The sequence below is a fragment of the Melanostigma gelatinosum genome (assembly GCF_949748355.1).
Source record: "Melanostigma gelatinosum genome assembly, chromosome: 14".
NCBI lineage: Eukaryota > Metazoa > Chordata > Actinopteri > Perciformes > Zoarcidae > Melanostigma > Melanostigma gelatinosum.
This window is the reverse complement of record NC_136647.1, coordinates 20,234,349-20,260,457: the sequence shown is the minus strand read 5'-3', so window position 1 is coordinate 20,260,457 and position 26,109 is coordinate 20,234,349. Positions and strand designations below refer to the sequence as shown.

The following is a 26,109-nucleotide window of genomic DNA, read 5'->3' as shown; positions in this document are numbered from 1 at the left end:
GCTTGGGTTAGCAATGCAACCAGACCAGCACACTGAAAAGGGTAGAAGGGTATTCCACTCCTTTTTCTTCTCTTTTTTGTGGGCGACTGTGGCTAAGTGGTACAGTCCATTTACCATAGCTTCTTTTCCAACTCTCTCTTCTTCATACAATATTTGTTCAGCTTCTCTTCCATCTGTATTCTGCTTCTAACCTACATTTTTTTCCATCTTTTGTACAATTTTCGTCTTCTACCTTCCCACATTTTCCCCCATTTTAACCCTTTTCACCTTCTTTCCCTCACCCATTTTCTCGCCTCCCATTCCTTCTTTCGGTCATCTTTCCCTTGTTTCTCCTCCTCTTCCCCTTCTGTTCCCTCTCTTCTGTTCCCTCTATTGTTTCCTCCCTCCATACTTTTCTCTTTTTCCCTCTCATGCCGTACTTTCTTCTGCTTCTTCTTCCCTCCTGCTGTTGTTTATCCCTTCCCATCTTCTGCCCTCCTTTCTCCCTTATCTTCAATTCCCTCTTTGCCTCCATCGCAGAGCACCGCAGACATCTGACCTCACGTTGTATCTTTGTACCTGTCTCATAAAATGACAGGCAGACACTGAGAGCGGGGGGGGGGGGGGGGGGGGTTGCACACAGAGCTTTATGTGTACACTGTGACAGCTCCTAAATGCTGCTGCCTCTGTAGTGACAGGCCGCTGAGCGCTGCGGTTGATGGGACGCAGTTAAAGTTACAGCGGCAGATGGAAAAGCGTTACAGAGAGGCATTCAGAGCTACTTCACATGCCCTCTGCATCTGCGCAGCAGAATCATATATATAACGAGGTATTAAAAGCAGAGGGGCGCATATATCTTCTGCTCAAACACATCCTGGGCAACCAGGCAAGGGAGGCTCGTAGCTTTGCACCTGGGTGAATTTTGACCCGACCACGCTCGCTCACTCCCCTTCCTTCTTCATTTCTCTTTTGCTTTTGTTTTTTTCCCTTTCACAACGCAGTATCTGACACCTCTGCGCCGCCACCCTGACAGCTGATTTATTACCACGAGGTGCAAAAGGGAGTCCCACCTTGAAGGATGTGCGACACTGAGGTGATTGGGGGGGGGGGGGGGCAGGTAGAGTGGTGTTACACCACAGGCGCTTGCGGTTTGCATTGTTGTCCTGCTGCACCGACGTCATTTGACATTCATACCTGCCTCATGCCCCGCAAAACCGGCTGATCTCATTACCATTCAGCAGGCGGAAGAATAAATCCTTGGCTGTGTAAGAGTTTATAGGCTCCCTGGATGTTATTTATCCCTGTAGCCAGAGGGAGGTCCCATGTGAGTACAAGGCATTCAGGGGTTAATGTGAAATCCTCCTCATTCCCCTCATACAGCATGATTTATTCCTCCGACTTAAGTTGTAGCACATGTGTCTCGCATGGACAGAGCAGCACATCGGATATGACTGCTGCCCCTGATGCCTTGGGAGTCGTTTGTTAAGGGTCCAGCGGGGTCAAAAATGATTTCTGACCCCACAATCAGCAGAGTCAGTTGAGTTGTTGGTATCAGTCGTTGTGCACGTTGAACCTTAAAGGTTCTTTGTGTCGCTTAACAAGCGGGAGGCTTCAACTAAAGTACCAATAGCTGGCGAGCTGCGACGCTGACAACCATCCGAGCACACACAGGCAGACTGAGAACAGTCATCGGATGTGTTATTCGATCACCAGATAGCCTGGACTGCAGGCTACAAACCTGTAATAGCCGTCAAAGTGAGCACCAGAGGTTAGCAAACACTATGTCAAAGCCTTGTCGAGGCTTAAAATACACCATTGTCCGTGTTGAAGGGTTTATTTTCACCCTCCTTCGCCATTGTTCATGCCCGTCTCCAGTATCCACTTGGCTTCTATGCTTAGGTCCATTGTCGCTGGGATTATGGTGACATGTTGTCTATTGTGGCTCTTACAGCAGCTACAGCATCCGCCGCCGCAGGACAGCCACAGGTCAGTGAGTGGGAGTTACAGGTGTCTTTACACGCACTCTGCACCAGGACAATGTTACATGTTACATGGCTCACAATGGGGATGGTGTTTGAAGGGAAGCTAGGAAGACACTTTCAAATAAAGGATACTTAGCAGTTTATTAGTTCACTAATCATTTTAATCACGATTAAAACATTTACTGATGCTTAAAGGAACTGTTCCACAATTTGTAAAACTACGCTTATTTGCTTTCTTGCAGAGAGTTAGTCGATAAGATCGATAGCACTCTCATATTTGATAAATATATGTATAAGTATGCATTTATAAATGTATGCATTATGTACATACAAAATATAACAAGACAGTAGATAAGAACAAAAACTAAACACTAAATGTGCGATAAACCTCTTTATCTTAAGTCTTTAAAGAAGGAAGGTCCCAGTTTCCCGCTGCGCAAAACACATCAGGAGCCAAAGGCAGGTCACGTCAGTGAGTCGGTCGGTCTAGCAGCGTTGCCTCACTGCAGCAATCCTCACTGGAGTGATCAGGTGGAATATGCTCATACTTCAGTTGAACCCATGTCATCCATCTGGACTTTCTGTGTATTTGTTCACCTGTAATATAATCCTGCCCTGTAACAAACAAGTGAGGAATTCCTCTTCCTGTTTTGGTTAAAGACCCTCGATTGTGCAAAGAGCCAGGCCTGCGCCGCTAGCGCCAAACAACAAACAGAGCACAGGAACTCTGATTACTGACGTTACACGAGGAGGTTTCAATCTGTTAAAACACATCAGAGTAAGGGGGACTAACAGTGACACGCTGGGGGAAACTGTATTAGCATTCAGGAGTGACTGACGTTTCTTTTCCTCCTTGCCATCGTCTTCGACTTGCAAAAGCATGATTTTAAACTCCTGCTAGAATCATATGTACAGTTTTCCATTCTCTTACAGTTGTGTACACTGAATGTAGGCTATGTTTTTTCTTAGATGCGTGCTGACAGTGTAATTTATGTAATGTTTTATCCGTCCAGTCCACTAGGGAACCCTTGTATAACCAATTTTGTTTTCTCAGATGGGACTCGTGCTGTTGCTACGCTACAGACATGCAGGTAAAAGTTCAGCCCGTTTGATGGTCATCTTGAACAAAGTCATGTGTCTTCGCGCTAATTCAGTTAGCCTCAAAATAGCAAAGCCGCTGCATTGTTTCCTATGAGGAAGGAGTACCAATTCTGATAATGGAGCCACATATGCCTCCAATAAGAAGTGGCGGGAAATGGGGGTCAGAGGTGACACTGCTAAGGCCGACAAAACATCAGAAGATGGAGATACAAATCTGGCCAAGTCAATATTAGTCAGATAGGAGATATGAGTACTTTGAAAGAGACATCTCTAGATCAATGCGGCGGCCCTCAGGGCCGTGTAGAGCGGACCCCTCCGCCCGGCCCCACCCTCACTCCTCCTCTCTTTCACTCTACCTGCACTCCAGCCTCCATCTTATCTGCACCAGTGCCGTTGGGCTACTCCTGCTCGCCCAGCTGCCGGCTCACGAATCCACATACCACCTTTCCTCTGCGCTTCCCCTCGCCCCTCGCCAAGTCCCCATTCAGTCCACAAACAACAAATAATGGACCTCATCTGATGGACTCATCCTGTCTGCAGAGCTACTGATGGCTTAATGTTATTGGCAGAGTTTTGATCGTGACAGGGAAAAAAAAAAGATATTTACTCTGTGCTTGCAGATACTGACTGACAACACACGCGCTCTCCATTAATTCATGACACGGCATTTTGGATTTGCAATCACATAAAGTTGGATGGCTGATTTCACAATTTCGTCTTCTTACGTCTTTAAAGTCTGTAAATAGTGCTTTTATTTATTAGCCAGAGCTCTGAGCTCGTTTTCTTTCTATTTTTTTTTAAAGCTGCATCCAAAACTTTAAATTCTCACTGACAGCTAGGTTTACAGGAACAGGAACAACACTGGGTCACATTTCACATTTTCTCAGCAGAGAGTACCATTGAGTCGACCCCGCGCAGCAGAGATTTACTAACCAAACAGAGAGTGCCAGCATTCAGACCTCAGATCAATCTCTGGCTTAAAGTGCTTCCCCAGCCGTTCAGCTGGAGGAAGGTCTTCTCCAGAGACATGATCCAGGACACATTAGTTGTATGTCATGAATTGCTGACATACCTTTTTACACTATACGTATGAAAGGAAAAGTCCAGAAGAATTGAGCATTTAAGTTCATTATTTTAAATAATGCTGTTTGATTAACCTTCTGAACTAAGAGAGGGAAGCCTTTGGAGACACTCAACATAACAATGATCATAATACTGAATGATAGCTACGATGTTCTTTCAACGCATCATTAGTTTGATTTATAACGGCATTCTTGCCAATATTTGAAAGCATAAGTGAAGAGGTGAGAGGAAATAAGGGTACAGAGAGGTAGGACGTCATGTAACAAAGCTGCAAATTAGCCAGCATCGCTCATAACGTCAGCAAATGACCCACGATGACATATGACTCTTTACAGTGAGAGGAATCTGTCATGAGATATTCTCACCGTTGAGATGCTTCTCATCTTAACAACAGTGTCAAGCCTCCTTTGTCACGAGCGTGAAGTCGTAATCCTTTTGTTCTGATGTGGGAAACGAAATCTGACAAACATTCAAAATAGTCGACAATGAACCTGGATCAGAGAGACGACAGCAGCCCTCCTCATATATACTCCCCCATAGCCTGTTAGCTCATCAGTTAACTGGGTAATCCTCCCACCTGCTGCAATCATTGCTGTTTACACCATGATATCCTGCATGATAGAAAGAGTGAAGAATCTGTGTTTTATACTCCTGGTTGAGGAAGTGTTCAGCTGCTGCTGGCTCAGCCTTTATCGTGCAGCACAGTCAAAGCAGCAGCCTGAGTCTATCTGATGCATTCATAGCTCACACAAGCGTATTGAAGTTAAAGTTACAGTTTGAAATAGTCTCAGCTGAATGCTGATGCCTCTATATGACCTACATACGTAAACAAGCCCAGGCGGACGGACCCAGATCCGGCTTTGCTGCCGCCTTCGACTTGCAGTCGGAGCTCCGGCGGGAGGTGGAGGGCTCCTCCGGCGGGAGGTGGAGGGCTCCTCCTCCGGCCAGGAGCAGAGCTTCGCCCTCGCCGCTCCGCCGGTGGGAGCCGACGCCACGCTGCTGGAGGCCCGGGCCTTATTGGGCCCGCTGGAGGGAAGGGAGGCACGGGAGAACCAGAACCAGGACTTAGCAGGGAAAACTGTCAGACGCCGCTGAAGAATCCCCTGGTGCTCGGGAAACACGACCGCTTCTTTCTGTCCACAGCATTGCGAAAATAATGACAACATGTCAGTGGACGGTGGAAGTGAACCAGATCAGCTGGCAGCAGCGATATAGAGAGCTCTACGCGAACACGATACGTCCGCACAGTAACTTTGACACATGGTAAATGAGTGGAAAATGAGCAAAGTGTTCCTTTAATCTGAAACGAGTGACCTTCTGCAGCATGAACGTGCACGTTAGCTGATGTTTCTGCAGCCTGGGCCTACAGTGCATTTGTCATGCAGGGAATAAAGCACGAGCGCTTAGTGTACTGTGCAGTGTATGTGGACGAATGGACAAGCATGCTGCACTCCGACCACTGGAATCGGCCTCCTCATTAGACTTTAATCAGACTTCAACATGGCTCAGTGTTGTTTTACAGCGCATGTGTGACTTATGTGTGACTGCTCAGTTACTCAGTGAACACTTCCTTTAATGTGCTCTTGATAGATTTGAACGGTTTCGCCCCTTGCTCCGCCGCTTTCCATCGCAACGTCATTGGAAATTATTGTTATGATAACCAGGACAAAATCTTTGGAATGGCAAAGGCAGAGGGAGCGTTTGATTAAATGTATCAATCTCTATTAGGAGGCCATACGTGGAGTCTGTGCTTAATACGGACCGATGGTGAAACGCGGCGCATACACTGGTGTAAATTAAAGTGACGTTTATACTTATCACTGGAACAGACCGTCTTGTCACTGGAAAGAGAATATTTGTGGGGAATATGAGGGAATTTCACGCTTTGAAAAATGTCATTCCTCTGCCAGGCAGTTCAGTATGTGTTGCATGAACTTTGGTTTCATCACCTCTGAATAAGAGCTTTGTGACAGCTGCATGGCACACTGTGCACTATTTCTGATTCGGCCATTTATAACTGAAAAGTATACCTTCGGGTTAGCCACAGGCAGCCCATGTTTTCTCTGTGCACTTTCTGCCGCTGCGTGCTGCCTGTGATATGTAGCACTCGCTGCCATGTGCTTTTCATCCCCAGTCTTCCGGTTGAAGCGTGGTCAGTCTGCTTTTCTTTGGCTAAGCCTGATACTGTGTAGGAAGTTCCTGATGAAGTATTGAGCCCAAACATTGGTAATACAAAAAGTATAATGTTGCCTGTCGGCGTTGCCTTGCATAGCTTATCTCATCCTTCCCTTCCCTGCTGCTGGTGATAGGCAACTTACCAGTCTATGTTGGGAGCAGTCCAATTGGACAGCAGCGAAGCGGAGAGCAGTGCTGTTCTCTGAAACGCATCATAAGAAAATTCACAGGATCTGCGGTTGGTTCTGTATCATTCTGTATCTGTTAGATATGTGCTATTAAAAGTGACTTACTACCCTGCCAGAGGATAATTGTTGTTAAAAGGGAAGCATGCATGCCAGGCAGACTGATCTAGTTCTTTGGACACACAAGTCTTCTCATCCAAAGCGCATTGTTTTGCACTTCACATGTTTATTTTTTCTTTATTCTGTGTACATTCTCTGGTCAATATTTTGAATATTCCATCTTCTTCAATATTAAGACTGTACAGCTCATTATTTTACAACATATATCTAACATTAGAATTCTAAATTTCCTATTTTATATTGGTGACGTACACAGACATGTCATTTTTCTTTCACTTTGATTGTTACGCAGCACAACACAAAAGGCCAATCCCTTGAGAAAACCTATAAACCTGTTTGATGCACCAGTTTAAAGCAGAAAAGTCCACCAAGGGCACCAAGACGATACTAGAAGGTTAAAACAAATGTCAAACCAGGAAACCACGGCATACACTACGAGAAAGTGCAGACATTCCTCTGATTGGTTGCCGATGAAAAGGTTCTGCCAGTGTCCCGTTGGAGATGATGTCGCGGCAGTTTGATGCGGCGTTGCTGAAACATATTTGTATTCCTTTTAGATCACATCCCTGGGCATATTGTGCAGCTGTTAAACAAATGAATGCAACAAAATATAAAATCAATTTCTTTGTATTTTCATATCAAAATCCAATCATCTTTTCTTCATGTAAAACTCGTGTGTGCTCACGTACTCTAGTGCCAACCGACTCCAACCAGCTCAGTATCCTGCAACATTCTAAACCCGCTCACTTTTTAGCTGTCCAATCAAATGCAAAGGATTTGGTTCACATCTCTCTTGCAACCGCTTGTACACCGCTCAAATATTCCGTTGCACCGGGGAATACGTCACAGTGCAAAAGAAGCTAAAGACGCTCTAACTTCCATTTCACTGTCAATCATCCAACAGTTGCTGAGACATTTCACTCAAAACCATGAATGTAAAACCTTTTGGAGGCGCTAGATGAGAAGTCAGGGGATCACCAAAGTCATTAGGATTCATCCTCTGGGGATCATGAATGTCTGTACAATAGTTCATGGCAATCCATTCGGTGTTGTGGAGATATTTCAGACTGACCAACATTAAGATCATATATTTCTTAGCTTGACCAAAACACATAAAGAGATTTGAACTAGTCCTTCATTCAGGTGGTGGGAAAATGTGATCAAACATCCAAACAGGCTCTTGAAAACTGGGAGTATTCCTTTACAGAGAAGTGCTGCGTCAAAAGTTAATGTATTTTTCACATGTATGGAGTCAACGATAAACACCGAAGGGCAAATGCAAAATATTTCCAGAGCACAGCAATCGCCAAAAGATAGTCCTTTTCTCCTCGCGGGTTGGACGACTGCAAAGATGAAAGTCACACTATCAGACATCTTTAAAGAAAACTACAACCACATAATAACGCCTCAAGAGGACTTTTTGTGTGCTGCCTTAAGCTTGGTCAAGATGATGTTGTCTAATATGTCATTCTTCGCATTACAAGAGACTTTGATACTGTGTCTGATTTCAGCGTTAAACCGGTAATAAGAATAATGTTAATGGCGTAATTCCACCATTTCATGACAGAGGGGCCGAGTATCCATTTCAAGGGCCACTAATGGACTACTGGTGTGACAGAGGAAGCCCAGGAATGTTCCAGGACTCCTTCTACAAACAAGAGACAGAAATACGCTGCCGCTGAACAATAGATATACTGACGGCTGTGGTCTTTATGCTTGAATAAAAACACCTGCGTTGTACGATATTAGGGACTTCACATCCAAAATGATCCAGTCAGAATTGCCAATCTGTCCGTCCGTCCTTTTTTTAACCGCACATACAGTCGCAGCTTTTTATGTACAACACAGTAAACAAGCGACCTCCATATTCGTACTGCCTGTGTGGCCAGGCTTGCATGTAGAAAGCCTCAGAAATGTTTTCAACTGTCATATTACATTCGGCTCACCGAGTGCAACAGTTGCAATTTATGGTCTTCGGCAACTTAAGCTCTAAATATTTCACAGGCTGCCAGAAATTTGTGAGGTATTTGGATTCTTTTTGTTTTTGGACACAGGGTCGTACTTTTGAGGAACCTGAGGTCTTGTCCGCTGTGTTGTTGTTGTTTTTCTCAGAAGAAAACATACGCATGGTATAGGTATTTTGTAGGCTGATTCCAGCATTTTTTTGTTTTTTGAAATGATTATTTAAAGGCCACGTAAAGTATTGTCCACTAGAATTTGACCCCTGAGTGAAGAGAGCTGTGAAACAGCATTTAGGCCTGTATCTTGGAATACAAAAGTACAGTGATGCTTTATTTCACAGCTCTGTAAAGTCCTGATGGTTTCCAGGGAAGTTTCCTGGACAGAACATCTGGTGATGTTTAGGGAACATGGAGACAAAGTTCTGTGTTCTGCGTGCAAAATACCTGGTGGCAAGCGATGGGTTCCCCCTCTACCTGGTGCTTCAGTGTTATGTTGTCTTACACAGACTCAATACGACAGCAACATTATTCATGGACGCAAGCCGAGGCAATCAACTAGACTAAAGGCCGACACGCCATACGACGCAAACCTGCTTCTCCATTTGCCCCAGAATATTATTGTTATTTTTTGTTTGGGTTCCTTGGTCAGGGCGGTTACGGCTCTTTGTCAGTGCTGTGCTTCAGGGTCCTGCAAGATATTTTCTGGAAGGGTCTTCAAAACCGGGGCCGGCCGTGTTTCTTCCCCCCCCGTTGAAAAACTAGACCATGAGGCCCTCTAGAATAACATGGAATTCCTGGAGCAAAAATAATCCTCCCCATATCACACAATGAGGGAGTATGTGGACGTTTGTCTCCACAGCTCTGAGAAATGTGCCGATTGATAAGAACACTGCCGTCTTTATCAGAAAATACAAGGACATAGGTACCAAGCTATCCGTCTGACTTCCTGTCTCTTGCTGCATTCATTGTAACTGAAACCGTCCAATGGTGATTGTACACATCAAGCACAAGAGACATGTTGTCCTGGCAGCTAATAACGGCATGTACAGTCTTTTTCAACAACGCAAAACAATGTACCAGTAACATGATACTGAAGGGTTCGCAACATACAAACTATACGTGTTCAGTTTGCACACGACTGATTCCAAAGGATATTTTAAAGAAATACTTAATTTTAACAAAAGAGGACATATTTTGATATTTTGGATGTGAATGTAAAGGGTTATTTTGTAAAGGGTTATTTTGAGCTTGAATATCTTTGCACAATTATATGAATATATAATATATTAGAGCAGATAAAATAGTCATAGTTCATGGATATCCATGAACTATGACTATTTTCCTTCATTGACACATTTGATTAAACAGTTTTTATAATCTTCTCACAGTAATTTAACGTAGCATTCATAAGATTATCATGATTAAAGGAGTAGTTTGAGTTTTGAGAAATGATTCACTTTCTTGTCAATAGTTGGCTGAGAAGATCACTCAAATCTGTCTGTTAAATATGAAGCTGTATGCAGGAGATTGTTAGCTTAGCATAGCTTAGTATAAAGAATGGAAACAGGGGAACATACTAGACTGGCGCCGTCTAGCGTTCAGAGATGTGCTGGCTAAAACTTCATTAACAAGTTCCATATAAAAATCACAGTGTAAAAATGGCAAGATGTTGCTTCACACGGGTTTATGTGCTGGAGGTAATCAAGATATGATATTGTTAACAAATACTGTAATGATACTGTTACTTCAAAAAAAATGTACTCAAGTGAAAGTAAAACATATATAAAGCAAAACAAAAAAGTAAAGGTCAGTTAAAATGTACTCTGAGTAAACTTCACTGCACTTTAAAAGCGTGTGGGTTGATGATATATGATACTATTGTTAAATGAAAGAACATCTTCAGCCTATGAAATAGATTGCATTGAATGTCAATTTAAACACAAGTGGAACATCATCAGCAACAAGACCAACAGACAGGACACTGCTGTCCGTGTGCAGTGGGCGGGATTTTAGGATTAGAGGATGACAGATGAGGAAGTGGGAACAGGTGTGACATGGGAGGTGCTGAGGTAAAACAAAGCCAACTGGAAGGCTGGTCGGCCTCCTGTTCGAGGCAGACACTGAGCTCGAGGGCAAGAGACATGCAGCGATTTCCAGGTGTCATATGTGAAGCCAGATAGGAAATGTATATATTCACTTCTCTTAGGAAAGCGGATTTAACAAAGCCCCTCCCCTCTTAAATACACAGTTATTTAAAGTACTTTATAGGTAAGTCATGGCTTAATGTCAGTCTGCCAACATGTCAATATATTTACTGCACTTTTGGAAGTTTTTAAAACGGTAATCTGTCCAGATTAAGGAAAATATAAATACAGTTGTGTTTTCTGCTGATGTATGCCATGAAATGATATCTTTAGATTGGGTGAGTGGTATTTATTTGAATTGATTCATTTTTTTTACCACTTGTCTTTTGTGCCACCCTGTGCTGCCCCCTCTGACTGTCTTCTCTCCGTTCAGGCTCTCAGGCAACTCAAATGTCCTTTATGAATCCACAGTTGAATAAAAGGAAACCAAAGCGGACAACGTGAACATGTAAACAATGTAAAGTACCCTCTACCCCACTAGCTCGCATATTATAGCAACAGAGAGACCGCTGAGTTCTACACACCACGTAGCATCGGCTCGTGAACTTGTATTGACGTTTCATTTCCGGAGGCTTGGCTCTATTTCAGAGAAATAGGAGCACACATAATCCACTTGTGACTTAGAAAAGAGGCCCAACATACTGTATAAAGTATCCTGGCACAGGCACACAAATAAAAAGAGCAATGCACTGGATTATTATTTATTTTCATGAGCCCAAAGAGAAAGTTGACTATGTTTGAGTGATGAAAAACAAGGGCCGGTCCCAGCAGCCCCTGCTAAATGAGAGATAGCTTCTCAAACTGTAAGACTGGCTGTCTGGGAGTAAAACTGGTTAGAAACCAGTTGGGTGCAGATTTATATATATTTTTTTCACCGGATTACTTAAAGCAACATATCAGTTCCTGACTGGCACGTTTCAGCTTGATTGAGCAAACAAAGACAAGAGCTATTACCGGTAGTCACGAAACATTTGCTGCTGCTGATGATTGGATGCATCATATCAACCAAAGTCCAACTCCATCTGTCTATTTGAATGGACTCACTCTTGACTACAGTGTGCATTGTCTGGTGAGGAGAAGGGTCCTGCTTCGTTTGAACTTCCCCTGTAGTAACGCATAGCACATGTCAGTAAGTGACCACTTACAGGGCTGGACAGGAAGCGGAACATTTGGACAGAGCTCGTCGTCAAAGTCCAGTTGTGATTCAAATCCCATCACTTTGACATCTTTGAAAGCAGCATCTGCATACGGACGTGCATTTCTCTGATACTTTGCATTGTGGTACTTCCAGGTTTTCTACTCCCAATTTCTGGGAGCATCCAAGTGCAGATGTGTTCCTGAGGCGCACAGATGTTGGGTTGATCTCAGAAACCTTATCAGAGTAACTGAGCAATACTTTGAGCAGATACTGCACATTTGGATTAACTGGAAGTAAAGGAGTCATCAAAGTATGTGAGAGGGAAATGAGAATAATTCCACAATGCAATCGTCTGGAATGTTGTGTGTAATGTGTTTCCTCCTCTCTGCGAATGTAAAATGAACAGTCCGTGGAGCGTTGAGTGACATTTTTACAGAATTCAAATTCGTTCCAAGACTTTATGTATTCCTTAAAAGCTAAATATTGAGAGGGAGGAAACAAGCAGACTGAGTCCATCTCAGACATGATAGAATAAAGAAGGAGGGAGGGAAGTACTCAGCTGGAAGTGGAGTGGGGCTCAATGAGAGGCTGAGCACAACAGGAGTCAACCAGTGGCATCGATTAGCAGCATGTTCCTCTGAGTCCGGACACAGTGTGGCTGCTGGAGACTGTTGCATGCTGGGAAGTAGTATTCTCATGCCACCGAATGAACCAATCTCTCTCATAGAAACCTTTTTTAAAAAATACTGTAATATGGCAGAAAGAGAATCTGAAAAGATCAGAAGAGTTTATTTGAGAGGCCAAGTCCCTCCCCTTCTGAGGTCCTCCATTGAGTACGCAAACAGTCTGACACTACAATGGTTTTGACAAAAACTGCGACTTTTAAATGGACAAACATCATATGTGTAATTAATGGCGCAATTCAAACTGGATCAAAAATGTATTCATCTCTTGCCGTTTACTACCGGAGACTTGTGTTTTCTTGAATAAGGTCCCTGGTGGTCCACCGGAAGGGGAGGGACCTTGCCTCTCTAAGTGCTGGAGGTTTCCTGAAGGGGAACATGTTGTTTTAGTTTTGGCCATTATTCCTATTGGTTATAAGAGCATTGTACCTACAAAGCTAATTGGTAAGTCTCGTTGTCCATTTTTCTTGACATCCGATCGACGTAACACTTGGCGGGTGCATTGCTGAGGACCCATTGAAGCGCAGTTGAGCCCCTTCACGACCGCCAAACAGCATGCTGGGTACAGCTCACTCCCCGTCACTCACTACAGCACGTTCAAGAGAGATAACGAAAGAGAGACGGGACATATTTCTCAATACATTTCTCGACAACTGTTCATCCGATCCGCTTCACACTTGGCGGGTGTGTATCGCTCGGGAGCAGAGTCGAGTGTGAAGTCGTTTGTCGGCTTGCAGAGCAGTCTCAGTAATCGGCACTGGTTCTATTGAGACGTCAGACGGCAAGAAACATGAGCAGTCAGGTTAGCCAAACGTATTTGGAAGCAGTGGGCGTTTATTAAGTATTTGTGACAGAACTCCATCACTGCTAGCCATCCTGTCTTACAATGCTAAATGTATTCACTCCTTTTAGCACAAAGACTTGAAAAATGTCGATGAGGGTTCAGCTCTGTTGATAAAGTTTCATCATCACTAGGTTTCAATGGTCCCCGTTGGCTCCCTGAACTCTTGCAGGAGTTTTTCAGGCCAAGGTGAAATACTGGGAGCTTCCCAAGGCTCCGAACTGTGTTTCCACACGCAGAGCTTTGGCAAGTTCGAGAGGAAGTCCAGAAACGAGTTGTCAGGAATTAACTCGACACGTTGATGGACGGTTTTTGCTGAAAATTTGACCGCCAGATACATTATCTGTCAGCTTAGGGAAGTGGTGGCGGTCGGATAACGCCGCAAACGCGGATTTAATATTTCGAGAGGTGAGGACGCGTGTGCGCGTGTGCGCGCGTGCGTGCGTGCGTGCGTGCGTGCGTGCGTGCGTGCGTGCGTGCGTGCGTGTGTTCACCGTTTCCAGGCGTATCAAAGCTGTCGGTGCAGCCAGGAGGACATTCTTCCCCTTTTTTCACACAAGAAAGCTTTTACTCTCCGATGCGGCCACGAGGCTTTAGTAAACCCTCAGGCGAGTGTCCCACCTGCTGGGTGGATTTCTAGAAAAGGGGTGCTAACCCCAAGCCCCTCCCTGTAAATCTCACCTCCACTACTTAGCACTCTTTCACACACACGTGCACAACACACACTGTTCATTCCTCTGCCCCCCCACCCTGTTCACTTCCTCCCACTCCTTGTGTGTAACTGGTCTCTCCGGGAGACAATGAGCATCAGATGTGCGTAATTGCTGCTGGGATCTAAAGGCCTGAATGCACCTGTGATGTACAGGACGAGACAATTACACTCATGACGAGGTAATTAGCAAAAAGGACATCAAGTCAATTCCAGGACCTTGAAGATCTCCTCATTAGACCGCCGGTGCCGGTGTTTCGTTGATTATCAGTGACAGTGGACATGTGTGTCCCATTATCAGATGGCCGAGTGTGCACAGCTAAGACGTGGCTTTGGTGCTGGTTTGAGGCCAAACTGAATTATCTCTCCCATGCTGGACATTTTGAATTGAACTGTACACTTGGGCTGGGACAAGCTCGAATAATAAGCAGTTTATTTACTTAATACGCATACCTCAGATTGTTCGAACATGAATCATGACGAGGCTTATCGTACATAACAGTATACCCTTTAAATGTAGACTGATGTATCGTCTTTTCTGGCAGACAACACATTCATGTAACTTTTTGACAAAACATGTTACTGATACATTTGCAGACATGTGTTATTAATGCGGTGTAAGTTACTCATACGGGCACTATCCCGACGCAAACACACGATGTGGTAAGAATGACACTGTGACCCGTGTGACTTGTGTTTGTAATGGTTGCAATGGGGATAAAGTCTGTAGAGTTCAATAAACTCTCTGTCCTGTAGAAGCTGACCTTTGGTGGCCCGTTTTGGATTTGACAATGAACCAAACATAAATAAACCATCAGTCCGTCCATTTTCATCCGCTTATCCGGGGCGGGACCGCGGGGCAGCAGGCAAAGCAAGGTGTTCCAGACGTCCTTCTCCCCAACGATGTTTTCCAGCTCTTCCTGAGCCCTGAAGCTTTCCCAGACCAGAAGAGATATAATATATATGTATATATATATATATAACACACATTCTCACTCCGATCGTGTGAAATACAGTCGATTGGTCAGGGGCCGTAAGCTACATACTGTGGCGCTTGAGGTAAACCCTCTCGTGTCAGCTTTAGACAGAAAGGGAATCAGACTCCGAGGGCCACTGACCAAACGCCGGTATTTGACGAGCAGGGAGTAAGAACGGGTTGTGCCATGCGGCTCAGCTTCCTATTCGCCACAATGATCCGGTGCAATGCCCACCATTGAGACATTTTACTTTCAATGTCAATAGTGCAAGAGCAAAAGTCAGATCGTTTTAGACTTCATCCCCATTTCACTCTGGACACTACAACCTTTTAACTGTTATGAAATTGTTTAAAAAAAAGCATGCAGGAGTTTTTAAACATGGCCAGCTATTCAACTTTTTGAGAGAACGGATGCTATGGCTCCGTGACTCATGAGTGGACCAGTGGTGGAGCTGCCAGCTGAGAGACTAGGATAAAGTCATGCTACTAGCATGGCTAAAATGCAAGGATGAGAGAAAAGTTTCACAGAAATATGTATATCTATATTTTTTCCCCCATTCATTCCTGTCTTGTTAATCGTCTCGTGGCCCCTCAGAGTTATTTGGGAATCATTGCCTTTAAGTATCCCTCTAAACCTATTCATCACCACCCCTCATTGTATTTCAATAAAATCATTGAATGAGTTGACACCAGCACCAAAACGTGGATTCTGACACCCAGAGAAAAAGGATGATCAGTGAACAGGCATTGTCTACTTACTACTTGAAGTTGGGATGCATGCTGATTTGAGGACACATGCACTAAAAGCATGCACGGCTGGCATGCTTTTATATCAACAATGCAAGGAGAACCTTGAATCCAAAAACATTACTCCACCATATCTTTACATATAGACAACAGGTGTTTGCTGCTCTGAATGTCGTATATTGTTCCTTTTTAAGTTGTGCTTTTTTTGTTTGAATAAGCGAGGCAAAAAATGAAACCGCTCATTTTTAAATGGAATATTATTCATCAATTGGGAGAAGTATCCATTCACATCAGACCTGACATACTGGCTGTTGCATATAGGACAATATAAATGTTCAGTGGAAGAGAAAAAAATCATGCTGGAACAATTTATGGACAGTGGTGTCTGCATTGTTTGCGCATCTTGAACCACTCTTTCTTAGTCTTTCTCAGTTTTCATCTCTTCAGGTGCCATGCAGTGGTTTGGTAGCAGCTTAGCAGGACGCCGTTGTGTGTGAAGAAGGATGCTCAGCCAGTGTTCTAGTAACGAGATCGGGACCGTGAACCAATGCACGGCTACACCTCAAAGGCACGCAAAGGGAATCATTCCCAGAAATAAGAGGAGAAAACATGATGTTATCCATGAAAGTACATCTACTTCAAAACATGTACACCACATACGGCACAATGGCTACTGTACGAGAGCAAAACTCTAACCGTTCCCTCTGTTCCGTGATATGCCTTTTCATAGTGCCGTAGCTGCAGGGAGGGGGTGCCCATTGTGTGTTTGGGGAGTATTCCCCGTGTCGTCTGTATGTCAGGTATCAATTACGTCATTCACACTTAGGTAATCATAGAAAGACACAATACGAAATCCTCGTATGAGCACGATGACATCAGTCTTGGGCAATTGGGTTTTAATTTCACAATGTCCGTAATAAAATCGTCATGCTTATTGTGATATTATTTTTTACCCAGAATTCTGCACTCAACAGCACTCCAATCCCAATATTGATATTGCTGCACTGAACTCAGCTGGACGCATTTCATTAGGCTGTGCAGCTGGAGCATAGGGAGACTAAGTCAGCCCTATAAAAGTCGGAGTTTGCTAAATGGCTGGGAAAGGTCGAGGCCAAAAAGAAAAACACTGGGAGTGATGGAGAGGTGACTGGGAAATCATCCCAGCAGATAGTCTCCTTTCGGAGATGGTTTAAACAGCTGAGCCATATGTCACAGCACAATGTTAACTAGCCACGTACTCGGACCAGGACGGGTCAAGGTGAACGGATCCACCAAGGCCTGGTCTGAGCTCTCAGGCAGGACACCAGAGCTGCTGCGTCTCCCACCACGCTTGTAACTCAGTCCTGTGATCCCTGTATTATGACTATAATCCAGCTATAAAGAGTTACAGTCGTAGTATGAGGTCTCAGCTCGCTGGTGAATGAGAAAGCACTTCACGTCTTTGTGTGGACTTTAAACCGCAGAGCTGAACACTCGTCAAGGCTGATATCCGACTCCTGCCCTCCTCTTAAATGTGGGAAATTCATGTTAGTGATGCATGCAACACTAAATCAGCAAATATCCTGAATATCGTATGCAAAGTTGAAAGAATAGCTTTGCTTATTTGCTTTCTTACCGAAAGGTAGATGAGAAGATCGATACCACTCTGATATCAGTGATTTAAATATGATGCTACAGCCAGGAAATGGCTAGCTTAGCTTAGCATAAAGACTGGAAACAAAGGTGAACAGCTAGCCTGGCTCTGTCTGTCAGGTAAAACAAATCTAGTTTGTTTTGCAAAACCAGAAGTGAAAAACAAGACTCCAGGAAGTCACCCTGTCCGGCCGAGAAACAATCCATAACCTCCAGTAAAACCACAACTTCAGTTTTCACACCTCTTAACCTTTGGACTGGGACAGGTTAGCTGCATCCAGTCTTTGTGCTAAGCTAAGCTTACCGTCTCCAGCTTCATATTTCAAGTGAGCCTATGGAACAATGCTGTGGCCACAAATGACGAGTTATAACTCAGTTAGCGATACAGCTCTATATATATATATATATATATATATATATATATATATATATATATATATATATATCTCATGCTTGCTAACATTAGCTATAACATTAGCAACAGTTACATACCAGACCAAGTAAGGCTGTAGCTGAAATACCCCTGAGTGTAGCTTATTAAGGGTTAGGGTTGTTTTATTGCTCATGAATTCACGGTTTCATTCCTAAAATAAGAAATGTAACTTTCTTTCTTCCAAAAGTCTCACATAAACACAGACCTGATCGTGGTATTGATCTAATCTTACTCTGTTGCAGTCGCAATGCAGCCGTCAAATACTCTAGACTCTTTTGTCTCCCATTTGTTCACAGATCTCCAAAAATAAATGTGCAGTGCATGCCGTTGTGCCTGACGTGTAGCAATGACAGGATTACAGTGCATGAGTGATACACCCACAGTAATAATGACAGGGGCTCTACAGCATGACGGAGAACAGGTAACGACAAGGCTATAGGGTGTCACTGAGACCCGAGAATGACAAGGGTACACCGAATGACTTTGACCTGGGACTGATGGTGTCAGACGATACGGCTGATGTATGAATGAGGTGCTGATGGACCGCAGCGATTCTCCTGCCCGTGCACTCTGTTAATCCTACGTATGCTGAGATGGACTCCACTTGTCTCAGGACGGTCATCAGGATTAGATGGATCGGACAAACTTGGCCGGTGTCTATTTAAATCAACAATTAACGAGGATACTGCTACGGGGGGGAAAAGACAGAGAGAATGGGTTCATTCATTGCTGTCACACACATACACACGTCGTGGTGTAAAGCCCAGAGGCCCGGGCTTAGACAGCCAGCGGCGCTGGGTTGGCCGGTGTGTATTTTGCGAGGTGCCTGTGATGATGAACAGCACAGCAGACTGTACCGTGCAGCCGTGCTCAACTCTTTTACACTGAGCAGTCAGAAAATATGAAGATGGCTTTGCGAGTAAGGAAGTAAGGCCTGCTTACTCTCACTCTCGATGCCTCGACTCTCGTTCTCGTAAACTTTAAACTACAATAACAACCTGCAAACTGTCAACGTTTGCAGGCTGTGCACCTGTGCGTGGGCGCATGCTACAGTACGCTCGGGAGCAGGTCTGCCTACCACGATGGCACAAATGTCCCGTCTCTCTGTGCTGGATATGAAATGCGATTCCCAGAGGGCCGAGCGTTGAGGCCCTCAGACACCTGTAGGGGCTTAGCTGTGAGAGAAGACAGTCTGCAGAGTGACACTGGGAGCTTATAGGAGCAGGAAGCTGCTTTATGCGAATCTGGAAAGAGAACGCACCAAAGGACGGATTCAGCGATCATCCGCATTCTTGAAATTCCTGACGGGGAGGACTATGAAAAGTCCAACAGGTGATTCTAAAGGAGAAAGCTTTATTGCCATGAGAAATGGGCTCAAACATAATGAGTAGCCAAACATGATCTGCCTGAAACAACCAAGCGGAGATGTGGATTACAAGGACGCTCTACACTTCAAATGCTTTAAGTTTCAGTTTCCTGCTGCTTAATGGGAACAAATTGATATGTTACATGGAGCCCTGACAACGCAGTGACTCGGTACTACCACCAGAAAGGGTTGCTTCTACTCAGACAAATGCACAAGGAGGTGAAGGAATGCAGAAGGGCTTACATCAAGCACTGAACGCATTGTAAGGTGAGTCATACCTTCATCCACGTGTCCGACTATGGGAAAGGGCTTTAACCCGTTCTGGCCGACCGACTGAAACAGCTCTAGTAGTGGTTCAAAGCTCAACTAATGTGATGAATCTGGAATAAACCAGTGGCCCTATGGGCATCATTCATGTTTCATCTCGTAAAATGAATAAAACAAATGTGATAGAACTGGCCTGCATACAAAAAAAATAAAAACCTGCTCGTTACTCCTCACAGCACACATTTATTATAGACGGGGTTTAAGACGTTACTTACCATGTCGCGATTAAAGCTTCGTCTGAAGTCTTTTGAACTTTTCCATTTTATTCCCCACGTTCGTTCATAAGCAGGGACGCAGCACGTCTCTAAAAGCTAAATAAAGAAGCAGTCAAGCACAGAAGGTTCACGCTGACTCAACTGAGCTGCATGTAAAATAATTCAAAAGGGCCGGACGAACACATAGAAATGTGTTTGAGATTAAGACCTCTGTACCTGCCAGATGAATGTGTCTCGGGCAGTTCCAAGGAGGATGCACCTGGAGTCTTCCTCCCTGTCCATGACTCTGAAGTACAGTGTGCTAACCTATAAACACATCAGCTCTGGCGAAAACTGTGGTTTATGCACCGTCACACGAACATGAAATACAGTTCGCGCTCCAAGCATGCAGGTGTTCACACTAATTTCACCTGATTGGATCTCGTCAGGACTGCGCTCGTGTGTTCAGGGTCGCTTACACAATCGTGGGCCTTTTAACACTGGAGACATTTTGATTCGACGCACAGGCGCAATTAATAATGGATTCATAATGGCTGCTTCAATCGTTAATGTGACTAGCTACACCTGTTCCTGCTATGACGAGTCAACATGTCTGCCATACTAAAAGGGATGCTGTGCAAAGGATTGTGGGTCAGAGGAGCCAGAAAAGCAAACCGGCTTGCAAACTGCAAAATGGGACCGGCTGCAGGACATCCTGGTATTTTTGACATACTACGTACTGGGACACACTTCATTGCCTTCTGGCGTACTAAATAGTATGGTGGTGTAGTTATTGGAGCATTAGGTGACACCAAAGTATGGTTCATATTTTCTACTACCTTGTCATTTGCAAGTGCCTTCATCATTTCAAGTGTTGATTGTAAAAATAAATGTCTCAACATCACACTACTCTATACTCTGTTTACAGGAGCTACTGCAATTTTGTCCATTTTTATACCATTTTAAAACTCTCATCACTTCCTTACATTCATTCTAATTGTAACAACCTTTAAGTCAAACAAAAGGGGGCTACACACATCCATGCCATTGGACTGCAAGTCTTTAATCACAAAAAAAAGAAAAACACCCCTCCATACAAAAGTATCTGTACATGGTCGCTTACTGAACTGTATAGCGTTTTATGGAAATGGTAGAACATCGTTCATCTTTTAGCTTTAAATACAATACTTCTCAGCAGTCAGCAAACCACAGCACTGGATCTGCAACACAAAGAGGGCTGCCGGCTGAGAGTCCATCTTTGTCACGGCGGGCGATGCAAAGCGGCCGTCCACGTCGGGACCCAGACACCGGTTACAATAGTCTGACATCTGACAACATTACCGAACCACATGAAACTCAATGTTGATTTCCTTTGAAAACAAAGCGCACGCAATTGTTGCGAGAGATAAATTAAGCAATAATTGAACGCCAGTGCAAGAAAGCATTCAGAGCATGGAGACACGGGGACAAAAAGAATCACAGACATGGGGATTGAGAAACTTGCTATTAACGCTTACAGTAGAGCCTGAGTGAGACATTCCGACACAACACGGACACAGAAATACATTTGTGGTCCACTGATTATGAGAGTCAGTGGACGTAACATTAACATTGACGTTAATATTGAAAAACAATTAAAAAGAGAAAGAGAAAAATAGAGGACATGGAGATGGACAGAAAAACAATTGCACCGTATCCCTGCCATGTGCCGTGACCGCCAACCTGCCACCTGATCCTCCTCTAAAGACCTGAAGGAGAGATTCAACTCCCGTGTGGAGAATGGCGAGGTGGGTTGAGCCGTTGTGGGGGGGGGGGGGAGCCGTGTGTCACGGTTAGGGAATATCTCATCGGGGCTTCCAGCCCCCACCTCACCCTGTGGCTGCAGACTCCTGCCGTGTTCAAAGGTCATCGGTGGGATTACTTGCCACCTAACTGCGATTGTTTGACTGTGGTTGCATGCTAAGGTGAAGCCCTGACACACGTGCGTACGCAACACGCCCTCCCTCCTGCGCGGGCCGACCCACTGCCTCGCACCCTGAATGAAGGCTCGGGAAGCGTCCACACAAGCTTCTACTGTACGTCAACAGTGCAAGTGCTGGGACAGCGGACTCCATTCACTTTGGTAAAACTGATAGTTTCAACCATTGTTTAAATGGCTGTCTGGTGGTTTTATAATTGTCAAATTGTCTCAAAAAAAACATCTGCTGCATTGAAACATCTTTGTAGACTGAAGCTGAGTTTGGATGTGAATCTTAAATCTGCAATGCAGTTGGTGTTTTGCACAAGAAGTAAAGGGCTGTTACTGCAGTAAGGGATGGGAAACAAAGTGCGAGTAATACACATCTGGTCCCCAGTTATGGAACAACAGACTGCAATAACTGCCACTAATTCTTGGGGCGGTTGTTAACAACTTTTAACTGTATTTGATTTAAAAGATTACTATTGAAATGTTTACAATAAGTGCAAATTGGTCGTTATTCCAGAATAGCTCATTTTATTTTTGATGTCCTCGTGTCCCTGCCCCTGTGTAAGTGTTGTTCACCCCTCCCTCTCTACTCAGGTCCTCCACCTCACTTATCAGAGTTCTTGCGCGGCCTGCGGAAGCTGGACATGTTCTCGTTTAGTGCATAGATGCGCCTGGAGAACTCCTCAAAGCCGGCGACGTCCAGCTCTCCCAGCACCTGTTCGTCACACTCCACGGCTACTGCGTGGTCCACAGGGATGCAGCGGTAGTCTTCCATCCGGGCCTCGTCTGCGAGCCCTAAACCCAACCCAACCCCCATCCCCATCCCCATCCCCAGGCCTAAACCAGTGGCCTCCGTGCCCATGATCTCCTCGGCTTGCTCCACAGAGCAGCGCAGCTCCGGGACCAGGCTGACGGGCGCCTGTCCTGGTACCAAAGAGCCGTTCATGGCACCTGTGTGCTCGCCAGTTGGGACAAGTTCCTCACCGGTTTCCTGCACTGCAGAAGAGGCTGGCGCGACAGTGCTGCTGGGTGGCCGCTCCTCGGTCTCTTCTTCTTTATCTTCTTCGATCTCGAGGCCGCTGCGTCTCTCCTCCTCCACCGCCGTCTCCCCGCTCTCCCCCTTCTCTTCCTTCTGCCCTCCCTCTTCATTGGACTCTGTAGTCTTGGCCAGGTTAAGTGAGGCCATGCCGGCATCGAGGGAGGAGGATAGTTGTTTGGGTGTAGGCGAGGGAGAGGGCGGTGCAAGGCCAACCGGGGGCCGCTGCTCACCCATGGCTGTGTTGTAGCTGGGTGGAGGAGTTGGCTTGTACTTGTCGGCCTCAGAGCTCGCCCTTTTTCTCAGGCCTCGGTCTGGGGAGCTGGTGTGGGAGGGGAAGCCTATCTCTGAGGCAGCAGACACACCGAGCTGAGACTTGGCCGGCACTGGGATGGAGCTTGAGACATGGTGTCTGTCACTGCGAGGAACAAAGGACAAAGAGAAAGACAATAAATAATCAAAGACACGACTATCAAGCAACGACAATCTAATGACTTTCGCTGCCTGATGGACAGTTCCACCACCAAACACATGACGGCTTGTAAAAAGGGGCCTGACCGTGGCCCTCACCAGCACCGTGCCGAGGTGGTCCCGACAGGGTTCACAGGCCGGCCACTCTGCTGAGAAGCCGGAGTAGTTTCAAGAGAAACGTGTCAAACTTCAAAGCGCCTGTGATACAGTAAATGAGAACACTGACGGTCTGAAGGTAACGTGTAAATACTGGATGACATTTCAGCTAATTGGAGGAACATATTGGACCGCCAGCCAAGGACAGCGTTAAGACAATAAAGGTTTCGGGTAATGACCTGATGCTGTGAGGTTTAATTCCTATTAGGGGTGCAGAACAGGAGATGGACTGTGCTTAACTTGGCAGCGCATGTCCATCAAAACACATCTGACTTTAGCTTGCCCCCCCCCCCCCCCTCCCTAATGAGCATGTGGAATTTGGGGGCAAAATGGAAACAATGTGCTCTTTAACACCTAATTTTGCTGGAATGACAAATGTAAAAAAGAAAGAATGAACAATTAGCACTTCAATGCTACGCTAGCTACTGAAGGTGTACTGAATGTCTTCCTATGCCCCACTTTACAGGAACAGTGCTGTCCCTTAATGTCATTGTATTCTGTCTCGATCGCCAGGTGATGTGGTAGTTTACTCTTAGGCTTTAGCTTCTATCCGAATATCTTTAAACCATTTTCACTGCTCAATCAGTCCGACGTTCTGGATATATCATTCAAACACATATAGTAAACCCTTCTACCTGCTTTTATTTCTCCTTTTTTCCAAAAATTAGACATTTATTCGGGGAGTGTAGTTAGTGATGGTGTGGGCTCAATCGTAGTTCTGACAACTTGACAGATAATAAGCAGGGGGCGGGGCTTAGTGAAGGAACAATTGTTATGATTTTGGCGATCCCTTAACTTTTCATCTGGTGCCATCATCAGTTAAAATGTAAAAATGTGTCAATACTTTGGACTTGATAATGATAATCCCATCAGCCTCAGCTGTAGGCCACACACTGAACACCAAACTAAGGCTGTGAACATGGTAATCATATCTGCTCATCATGTCAGCATGGTCATTGTGAGCATTTACCTCAGAGCACCACTGTGCCAAAGTACAGCCTCACAGTGCTGCTCGTGAGCTGTAGACTTAGTTAGGATTACATATTCACTGCGTCAGTGATCTGTGGAGACTTGATTCACTCCTGATCTGTTGCCAGGCATCACTGAGTCATGACACGTGCATTACTTGATGCCCGTCGAGTTAGATGCTGCGGCCCACTAGCAGTAGTTATTGAGCATGCAATGATGTTATTGGGCACGTCTTTAGCATTCCTCATCCCATAAGTATGTTTAATGTGTTAAACTTTCTGCTGCAACGGCAACTATAATCATTGTATCAATATTAATGAAGAAAGATTAAATAACCTATTCCTATAGGACATTGCCGTCATATGTAGACTATTAAAAAGAATGGCGCTTTACAATAGAAGGTTTAGATTTCAAACTTTCTGTGCCGCTTGGACTTCATCTGAGGCTTCGTGACAAGCAAAGTGAATTCATGACAGCAGCTTGACATACCATACTGATGGGAAAAATGCCTGTTGCTCATCCAAACATGTATGATTCACAGCTGTATAGTGATAGGCTCCCTCCACTGTTCGCTACCACCTACGGTAAGTCTGTGTCAATGGACCCCAAACTGCTGCATCAGCCTGACAAAAGCTTCACTGCACACTGTAAATGCAGCCAAGATGCCTCTGCCAAGCAGAAAACTTGACATGCCGAGCCAGAAATAGCCAGAACTCCTTTTTGTCCGCTCTCTTCCTTTCCACCGCTGATGTCAAACCTGGCATATTTCAGGCAGACTCAGGAATTTAGTAAGCCAGAACTTTTCAATGTCCAAATCCCCGGACAGGCTTCACAACATTCTCCTGTTCATATCAAAATGCTGCTAAGGAGCCGAGACGTTGAGCCAAAACTAACGGCAGATAAGATTTGGCCGTTTGATGTGGTTTCGGGAAATCCCTGTGAAACTTAAAGAGAAAACATTACTAAGAATTGGATATGCGCTGTGGTGGAAGTTACGTTTTCTTTTTGCTTTCACAGGGCAGCACTTATTGACTGTCTGGCCTTTGAAGACAGGGACTCACCACAGCGCAGCATGAGCAACACCATCAACAAGCTGACAATATCAACATACAATGTTGATATTAATGTAATATAATGTAATTATGTAATGTAATTATGTAATATATTATGTAATATAATGTAATATAATGTTGATACAAAGTACATACTGTTCAATGGTTAGAACAATAATGTGACTTTTATGGCTTTGTACAGTCCAGGGACTACATCTTCTAGCAATGTTCATTACTTTGCACTGTCCCTGTTACATGAACAAATAAATAGGCTACAGCCTGGAAAGAGAGGAAGACTGGAAACAAAGGGGAACAGCCAGCCGGGCCCTGTCCAAAGGTAACAGCACGTCCCTACCACCAGCGCCTCTAAAGCTCACTGACTGGCACATCGTATCTTGTTTGTTTAATGTATGAAAATCAAAGGTGTAACAACGACAACTTATCGTTTCCGTGCACAGCGACTTCCTGTTCTGCTACAGGTCTTTACGCTATGATACGCTTGAATTAAGATGACTTTGTTGAACCAATTTAGTTATAAATATAGTAAATCCATAGGGCACCTGTGGGGCTTAATGTACCTTGCAAAAGCTTATTTTAGGTATATCAATTCTAGATTACATCCTTTTTTCTTTCTCTGACGAGACTGCAGCTGTCTAAATATCGCATCCCTTTGTGTACATCAT

General features: G+C 44.7%; 1 protein-coding gene across 1 annotated transcript in view; it reads right to left on the bottom strand.

Moving 5' to 3' along the window:
* Nucleotides 1–20,818: 20,818 nt before the first annotated feature.
* uvrag (UV radiation resistance associated gene) overlaps nt 20,819–26,109 on the bottom strand; it is an 83,045-nt gene continuing 77,754 nt past the window's right edge. The window contains exon 15 of the mRNA XM_079283203.1: nt 20,819–23,196. Coding sequence (XP_079139329.1) covers nt 22,347–23,196 — 850 coding nt within the window. The 3' untranslated portion in view covers nt 20,819–22,346. The remainder of the gene's footprint in view (nt 23,197–26,109) is intronic.